Source organism: Camelus ferus, unplaced genomic scaffold (genome assembly GCF_009834535.1).
Source record: "Camelus ferus isolate YT-003-E unplaced genomic scaffold, BCGSAC_Cfer_1.0 contig2768, whole genome shotgun sequence".
NCBI classification, from domain to species: domain Eukaryota; kingdom Metazoa; phylum Chordata; class Mammalia; order Artiodactyla; family Camelidae; genus Camelus; species Camelus ferus.
In genome coordinates this window covers 2,639-12,111 of record NW_022588290.1, presented here as the reverse complement: position 1 = coordinate 12,111, position 9,473 = coordinate 2,639, and the positions used below count along the sequence as shown (strand labels likewise).

At 50.6% G+C, this 9,473-nt stretch overlaps 1 protein-coding gene across 1 annotated transcript; it reads left to right on the top strand.

The window, feature by feature from the left end:
- Window positions 1-281: 281 nt before the first annotated feature.
- On the top strand, window positions 282-6,268 carry LOC116662505 (rhox homeobox family member 2-like; the record flags this gene model as incomplete). The annotated part of the gene is made up of 4 exons (XM_032476204.1): window positions 282-511; window positions 678-1,083; window positions 2,410-2,455; window positions 5,990-6,268. Coding segments are annotated over exons 1-4 (828 nt in total), but the record flags the coding sequence as incomplete, so codon positions are not given.
- Between the last annotated feature and the right edge of the window lie 3,205 nt (window positions 6,269-9,473).

The window sequence follows — 9,473 nt, the reverse complement described above, 5'->3', positions numbered from 1 at the left end:
AGAGAGTCCCCAGACCCTTCTGCGAGGTAGGGTGAGGTGTCTCTCTAACCGCGCACAAATGGGCTGGCACAATGGAGCACAGCCCCTTCGTCTGGGAAGACGCCCCGCCAAGGGCGGAGCAGCCAGCTGGGTTGCAACTTGGGGCGCGAGTTCTGCTCTCACGCGTGCTCCCTGCCGGCGCCCTCCCGCCGAGCCCGCCCCTCCCTCCCCTAGGCCCCTAGACGGCCGAGCCTCTGCCGCATGCGCACTTGAGCCCACCCCACCCCAGCAGGCGGCGGGAAGCCCGCAGAGGGAGTCTAACCAGACTTCCTGACCAGCCGCCAGGGGAGCCCTGACGGTGCCGGGAGCCGAGGTCTCAGGAGATCGAGCGCAGCCTCCGCTGAAGCGCACAGCCTCCTGGACAGCACTTGCGACATGGAGCCTCCGCCCCAGAGCAGCCGCGATGCCGCTGCCGATGCGGCTGCCGGCTCCCTCAGCCCGGGGGTCGACGAGGAGCGGGAAGAGGCGCACGGTCAGTGGCGGTGCGGGCGCTGGTTTCAGCGGATTCCAGGAAACGCACTTTCCCTGAGAGGGGCGAGCCGCAGGGCCCCCCTCCGGCACCGCCTGTCCCCTCCTGTCCCCACAGGCCGGGCTCGCTGGACGGCCTGATCTTTCTCTTTGGGTTTCCTCCCTCGCAGAAGCGCAGCCCGCGGAGAGCTCGGCTCCCGGAGAGGGGGGAGAGGAGCAGCCGGCGCAGTGCGACCCTGAGCAAGGAGCGGCCGCGGAAGGGAAGGAGGCAGGAGACGAAGGAGAAGGAAAGGAAGGCGGCGATGCTGGCGCAGCAGCCGCTGGTCCCGCGGACGGCGGAAGCCGCGAGGCGGTCGCCGAGGTTGCGGCCGAGGCGGGGGCTGAGGAGGTTGACGAGGCGGGCGCCAGCGGCGGCGAGGGCGGAGAGCAGGGCGGGGAGCAGCAGCCCCCGGAGGCCGCCGTCGAGGCTCTCGTAGTCGTGCCGCGGCGGGTGCCCGGCGCCGCGTTCACGCCGTTGCAGGTGCAGGAGCTGGAGGGCATTTTCCAGCACACTCCGTACCTCAGCCCACACGTGCGGTAAGCGGGCGGCCGGGGTGGCGCCGGGTCCCGGCAAGCGGGCGGGGCGGGGCGGGCGCTGAGGTGCGGCGGGCGGGCGCTGAGGTGCGGCGGCGCGGGCGGCTCGCGGCGGGCGGCCGGCGCGCTCACGGGGCTCTCTCCTCCGCGCGGGGCGGTAGAGCCCCCGGAGCCTGGCGGCTGTCGGGACCCCACGGCCCTCGGGTCCTAGGGTGGGGGTCCGGGCTGTGCCCCGCGGGAATGCGGGTGAGTATTTCTGTGCGGCATTTCAACAAATCATGCGCGGAAACTTTGTCGGCTGCCGGTTAACAGAAATAATGTTCTGTTAGAACCAAGGCAGAGATAAAGGTGAGAAGCTTGAGGTGGGGGAAATCAAGATAGGATCCTACCTTTATTTCAAATTTTGATAAATCTGTTCATCATGGATAACTTTTGCGTTGCTTTGTATATTCAAAACACTGCGTTTGAAAATCATTTCTCTTTAAAAAATTATTTTGATTGTTTTTATTATTTTTTGTTTCTTTTTTGGTGGGAGTACTTAGGTTTACTTATTTATATGTTTATTTGTGGTGGCAGTGCTGGGGATTGGACCGAGGACCCCGTGCATGCTAAGCACGCGCTTTACCACTGGGCTCTCTACCGCCCCCCCCCCGAAAAGTACTTATCTTGATTAGTGATTTTTCTCCATCCCCTCAAATTTTACTCTTGAGAAGAAACTGTCTCTAAAGCAAGTCTCAAGCTACATATTACAGAGTAGTATACTAGGTCGGCACTAGGGGTGTTGCTGATAAAGTGAAAACAACAACAACAACAACAACAACAACACAACAACACAACAACAAACAACACCTCAGCCAGAGAGTGAAGAGCAGTTTGCGCTGTCCGTTCGAACCTACTAGGATGTACCCCAACCTGTTCATCACTGATAGATCGATCGATTGATTTATTGGGCAAGCTATTTCAAGGCTTTAATTTAAACCATAAAATGGGCAAGAGCAATGTAAAAGAGGCAAAGGAAGTTCGTAAAGATATTTCCGCCGAGATTTTTATTCATTTTGATGTTGGTAACACGAAAAGTGTAAAGTAGAATTTCATGTGTTTCTGGAACTGTGCCTCTTTTAGCCATGAGAGTTGGCTTTCGTTAAACGATTTGTCAATTTAATTTCATTGTAAATTCTGAAGAAGTGTGTTTACCTACTCCAGAAATTTGTTCACAAAATAAATCACCGACACTTTAGAGGAAAAAATTTGTAAAGGATGAAATAACATCCTGTATTTAATTTCATCCACAGCTCCAAATACTAAACGTTTCTGATTGTCTCCCCACAGCCAGGATCTTGCAAGACGCATGGGAGTGACTGAAGCTCAACTGAAGGTCAGTAAAAACCTGAAAAAACCCAACTTGTAGGGCAGCCATTGTAAAGCCCGCTTCGTGAATTGGACACCTTGTCCTAGACATCTCCCATTGGTTTTTTTTTTTTTGTTTGTTTGTTTTTTTTTTGTTGGTTTGTTTGTTTTTTTGTCGTTGTTGCCTTTTCCATGATTGGGAAATAAGGTTTGAACTTTGGGGTCTTGGCCTTTGGTAAATGGGATAAGTTAACCCCAACTTTTGGACATTGCCTATTATCAGAGGGACAGGCTTTCCCAAAAGAAGAAAAAATATTCCCGGACTATGCTATTCCTTGTATACAAAGGTATATACATGTACATGTCGACATATATATACCTTTGTATAAACTATACCTATATAACCATATATGTCACCGAGTTACAACCACACACACGCACAGAGTTCAACTCCTTCAAACACCGGTATCCTTTAGGTAACACTTTTGTGTGGCGTCACACTGGGGTTAATCAGAAGTGGAAATTCTTCAGTTAATACACGGAAGAGCCCAGTTATACTAAATTATTTAAAACCAAGCAGAAGCTCTTTGCAGAAGGGGTGAATTTATAAGTATTTACCCACTGGAGTGAGGAGAAAAAGGAACCCCCCCCCCACAGCCCCATGGGTCAGAGGCCCTCTCCTGCCGCTGTTTCTAAGTGTGTGGTAAAGCAGTGTAGACAGTGGCAGCCCTGAATCTTAATTTTCTGGAATTCTTTGATGTGCCAGCCTGAAAGCATTGCTAACGTAATAGGTTGGGCATCACGGTGGAGGGGGGGGTGAGTTGCAGCGTTTGAAATATGTGTAAAAGTGAAACAAACTAAACCAACAATTTCCAACAGAGTTCCACTGACTTAAGGAAGGTGGAAGTTAAGCACGAATTATACAGAGCGGAAATGATTATACAAGAGTGGAACGTATGCCAGGGAGGTATCTCACACAGTCAAAGTTTTGAGACTACCAGATGCATTCGTGAATATTCTCTTGAGGAATTTCTAACACTTGAGGTCTCTTGTTTCTCTTTGTGGTGCTGTTATGAAGAGATGGGTTGCATGGAATTGTTGATGGTGGGGGATGGCTCTTAGTTCAGAGCTCATCTGGGGGGAGGGAGGAGGTAATTAGGTATATTTATTTAATTTCTTTTTGATGGAAGTACTGGAGATTGAAGCCAGGACATCGTGCATGCTAAGCATGTGCTGAACCACTCGAGCTACACAACCCCACCCCACCCCTCACCGCAGGCCAGGCTGGAGTCTTACATTTGATAGTTTGAAATAGTTTTTCTCTTGCTCAGTCAGTGATGACCAATTTGTGGGTCAATGGATCAGGAGTGATTATCCGAGACCATAGAAAAGCCTAAGTTTTATCAAAGAAGGATTTGGTGGGGGGAAGCAAAAGAAAAGAAAGAGAGAAGAAGAAAAATGAGGATGGGATTATTAGCTTTGCTGCAGGGAGCGTGTGTGAGGGCTGCGATGGCCCTGGGCTGCAGAGCTGGTGGCGGGGAGTCTGGAAAGCAGTGCTGGCCCCCTAAAGCCACGGGCTGGGCTCACAGTCAGCTCTGGCCAGGGCTTGGGAGGCCCAGGCCTCTGCTTTCTCAAGCAGGCAAAGGGTGCTCAGAGGAAAAGAAAAACTGAAGTTTCGGTGACTTGCTTTTCCTGGGTTTGCGTCGTGGTCTCTTAATGGGGTTCTGAGGGGAAAAGGAGCCACAAGAAACAAATGAGGAAACAGAGAGACTGTTGTCATCTGTTGCCAAACTCTACAGCATGAATGTCCCGAAGAAAAATTTCCCACTTCTGTTGACTTGTAATTGACAGACAGCCCTCTATTAGTTGAAGGTGTACAGCATGATGATGTGACTTACATGTTCATGAAATGATTACCACAGTAAGTTTCATCAACATCCTTCATCTCATATAGATACAGAAGTAAAGAAAAAAGTTTTTCCTTGCGATGAGAACTCTGAGGACTTAGTCTCTGAACAACTTTCCTATATACTCTGGAGCAGTATGAATTATATTTTCATCCCCAGTGCTGATTTTTCTTATAACCTGAAACTTGTAACTTTTGACCACCTTCATCCAGTTCCCCCTCCCCGATCCCCTGCCTCTGATAACTGCAAATTTGATCTCTTTTTGTATGAGTTTGAGGGGTTTTTTTTTCCACGTGGAAGTGAGATCACACAGTATTTGTTATTCTGTGTCTGACAGAAGAAAAATTTAATGGCCGCCCCCACCCCGCCACATTTTGCAAATACAGTAAGACTTGTTTTATGAAACCAGTATTGGAAAAATGGAAGTAGTACCAGCCTGTACCTCAGTTCAGGCTGCTTTGCGTTTTGCTTATGCAGATGTGACCACTGGCACACCTGATCCCCCTAAAATGGACGTAAGTCCATTAACTGGGATGCTAAGGGAAGAGTGGCGTCCACGGGACAGGTTTTATTTTCAGTTGTTCATAGTTGGCAGATATTTAGGGAGGAGCCATTTGGTGACTCTTCACCCACGTGGTTGTCGACCGTCTTCCTAAAACACAGGTTGCACCTTCTTATGTGAAGCATAAGGGACGGGCTGGGGATCTCCTGGCGGAGTAGCAGGGACTAGAGGGCCCAGCCATGCCGGGCAGCAGAGGCCGCGGTCCGCGGTCCGCGGTCCTGCACCTGCAGCCAGAGCAGAGTGAGCTGACCTGGTCCCGAGCGCAGGAAAGTCTGGAGGGTGGGGCAGGGTGCAGAGTGCGGAACTGCCCAGGGCGACCATGGTGTGCCTCTTAGCCCCAAACTCTTGGCTGGCAAAGACTTTAAGAGTTGTAGTAAATTTGGGCTGAGTTGCTCTAAACGTTCATTATTCCTAAAGTCTAATGTGAAAGGCAGTGTCCGGGGCTTCAGCTACCAAGGTGTGCCAGCGAGACAAGCCGCAATCTCCCTGGACCCCCATGACCAAGACCCCCTCACAAACCATCTCCATCTTTTGAGCCATCAAGAGGTTTCAGAGGATGAATGACCCTTCAGTCATCTTTGAGGACAGCTTTTATTTAAAAGTCCAACACACTCTTATTGATTATTTACTGTACACAGAGGGTGGGCTTTTCGAAATGGGAGTTGTTCCCCTCTGCGTCACTTTAAAGGCGGCCACGTTTTCCTGTGCCGTCCACAGCCAAGGTGACACGAGCCTAGTGTGTAGGGGTGAGTGGCAGCTTGGCAGCTGATGGTCAGTTGTCAGGACGCAGACCTACCAGGCCCAGTAATCGCAGCAGGGACCCAGTGCGGTTCGACAACTCCAGCTGCATCTGAGTGGGGGGAGTGATAGTGAAGGTGGGAGGAGGGAGACTAAGCTATAAATCAAGCCAGAGCCTGGCAGGTAGTCATTGCTCAGTAAGGGTGAGCTGAAGGGCGGGCCTTGCTGGTAACTGTCCTGAGAGGTTTGAGAAGAAGCAAATAGCTTCTGCTGGTGCAATTCAATGCGTTTTTTTTCATGTCTGACATTAAATGGTGAATGTGCTAAAGCAATTCCCTTTTCTCTCTGATTGAAGGTTTGGTTTAAGAACAGAAGGGCCAAGTGGAGGAGACATCAGAGGGCATTAAGGTTGAGAAGCGAGCGCCCCGTGCTCCTGGCTTCCCCTGTCGTCGCAGGCTTGGGGGGACCCTGCGGTGACATGCTTTTTCGGGAGCAGCATTGCATGTGCGTTCCTGTGGAGCCACTGCCGCTGGGGCCGTTTCTGGGGCCGCCCGTGCCGCCCGTGCCAGCCCTGCAGCCCCTGCCGCCCGTGCCGCCCGTGCCGCCCCTGCCAGCCCTGCAGCCCCTGCCGCCCGTGCCCCCCTGCCAGCCCTGCAGCCCCTGCCGCCCCTGCCGCCCCTGCCAGCCCTGCAGCCCCTGCCGCCCGTGTCACCTGGGCCACCCATGCCGCCCGTGCCGCCGGTGCAGCCCTTCCCTCCCTTCCCGCCCTTCCCGCCTGAGTTCTTGCCTCCTGTGTCCTGGCGTTTTCCACCTCTTCGTCCCTGTGGCTGCCCTCAGGGGGGTGGCTTGGTCCCCTCCCATCGGTGTTGCTTCTGTAGTCCCAGTGTCCTCAGGAATGGTCTCTGTGACAGGGGTTTTCAAAACGCCTCTGAGCCGGATTCCCCTTCTGCCTGCCTCCCCGCCAGGAACAGCTCACCAGACGCCTGCTAAGTGTGTTAAATACAAGTACATTCACTGACCCACTGTTTTAGGGCTCATATCTGTAGTTTCAATAAAGTTGTGAATTCTCTGCATATAGTTTCGTGTGTCACGTGGGCTTAGTAAGTTTGATGGAAATTGCTAAGCCAATGCCATTCAAAGCAATTGTCAAGGAGGCCTCCGTTCATGCAGTAATAGGCCTGAGTCTGCATGGGAAGGCCACACGCATCTCAGAAGTTCCCCAGGTGCCCATGGGGGCTTTCCACAGACCCACCGGTTCTCCTCCACCCTCTCCCCCAACACCCCATCCTCCCCCCACCCTGCCACACTAGGACCACACAGACGTGCAAGTCGGGGTGGAGAACAGCGTGTTTCAGGGCAGGCCCGAGCCCCACTCCTGGTGCTGAGCTCAGGTACACGGACTCCCCTTGGAGGAGGCTTCCTAAGAGGCTACTCACAGGGCTTTCTGGAGAAGAGGGAGCTGGGGGTTCATCTCCCAGTTCTGTTCCCGCCTTCCCTTTTGTGGAGGGGAAGCGGGGATAGAAACCACTCCAGAGGGAGGGAGGGTCCTGCCTCTGCAGGGCTAACTCAGAGGAGACTCCCTCTTGGCCAGTGTGAGGCGCTTCTCCCTTCCCCTCCCGCAGCCCGGACGTGGACTGCACATCATTGCCCCCTGCCCAGCTCAGGGCAGAGGATCAGGCCTTGCAATGTATTTTGGCACCTTCAGCATCCTTGAGAGACCCGGTTCCAGCTAATTCCACACTGAAAGGAAACCTCTTGGTTCAGTGCTGCCTGAGCAAGGAAGGGATGGTCCCTGAGCAATGACCAGGATAATCACTTCATTTAAAAGAAGCAGGTAGACCTTGCCTTTGTTCATGCTGCCTTCTTTGAACGGAACTGTCAGGTAGAAAACACACCACACACACACACACACACACACACACACACACACAGACATATGACAGACACAGTATGACCCCTATATCACGTGTATATGATATAAAGGCAAAGCTACCCAGTCAATACCCGGAACACTATCAGAATTGTTTTGTGTTATTAAAGTAACCTCTTTGTGAAATATATCTAATGGCCTGTTGTCCTTGCCTTCAGTTATTTCAAGTTCAATGCTGAGAAACAACACGGCTTTCTGTCCATCTTGGACTTGGGGAGGCAGAGGGGCTCCTGTGGAACTGAGGCAGTGTGCCTGTTGCCTGGCCGGTTTATGTACAGTGGCATGCACAAGTCTTCTGGATGGCAGCACGACCCCAGCCTGGGGAAGCGTTTTGCTGATGGACCCAAAACTGTTCCCACGGTGACCTCAGTTTTCAGGCAGTAGCTCTGCAGAGAATGTTTAGAACCTAGGCTTCCGAGATGTTCTCTAGCCAAGGTCGGAATCACCTCCTTCTTAAACGGCAGCAGTGGTTCCAGCGTCTTGTCTCCGGATGAGGAATGTATAACCTCCCTTTGAAGATTCCCCAGCCCAGCAAAGTCGCCGGCTTCACAGGTGGGCCATCACTCTTGGTCACATTGTACCCTCAGTCCTGAGACGTGAATGGCCTCGGCCATCAGCTGTGGAGGCCTCTGCCCTGGCTCCCAACACCACTCCTATAGTTCTCACTCAAGGTGTCACTCTCAAGGGAGATCCAGGCACCATCTTGCTTCTGATCCAGGACACTTCTGTGTAAATGACAATTTTTGAAACCACTTATTGGTATAGTCCTTGGTGAAGGCCTTGCTCTTCTTTGTGCATTTTAACAGTGTCAGACACTACACGGAAACTGGCTATTTTATTTGCTTATTTTATTTGGGTGGGACATTGGCATCTTTATGTTGACTGACCTTGTCAAGAAATGTAGCATTCCCTCCCCCCACTTAGTTTCCTTGAGATATAATCGTCATACCGCGCTGTATAAGTTTAAGATGTACAGCGTAATGGTTTTACTTATACATCGCTGAATTATTAGCACAAGTTTAGTGAACATCCATCATCTCATATAGACACATAATGAAATACATAGGAAAATCTTTTGTGTGTGGTGAGAACGCTTAGGATTTACTCTCTTAGTAAGTTTCATGTATAGCATACAGCAGTGTTATATTTATCATGTTCTGCATTATGTCCCCAGTACTTACCTAGAACTGGAAGTTTATACCTTTTGACTCTCCTCATTCAGTGCCCCCGCCTCCACCACAAATCTGATCTCTGTTTCTATGAGTTTCTTTGTTTGCTTGTTTTTTAACACCTTTATTGTGGTGTGATTGCTGTACAGTAAACTACACATATCTGTTGGTTTTTGAAGTCTAATTGACCCACAACGCTCTGTTAGTTTCTGTTGCACAACATAGTCATTTGGTATTTCCACACATTTCAAAATGATTGCCATGGTAAATGTAGTTATGATGTGTCACCATCCAAACACATAACATAGGTATTGATTATATTCCCCGTGCTGTACACTTCATACCTGTGACTCACGTACTTTGCAAGTGGAGGTTTGTACCTCTGAATTTCCCTCACCTGTTCCTTTCCTCCTGCCACTCTCCTTCCCTCTGGCAACCACATGTTTGTTCTCTGTGTCTGTTAATTCTGCTTCTGTTTTGTTATGATTGTTCCTTCGTTTTGTTTTTCAGATTCCACATACAAGTGAAATCATACAGTATTTACCTTTCTCTGTCTGAGTTATGTCACTTAACGTAATACCCTCTAGGTCCATCCACATAGTCACACGTGGCAAGATTTCATTCTTTTTCATGCCTGAATAATATTCCATTGTATGTATATATACACCAGTGTTTCTTTATCTATTCATCTATTGATGGACACTTAAGTTGCTTCCATGTCTTGGCTATTGTAAATAATG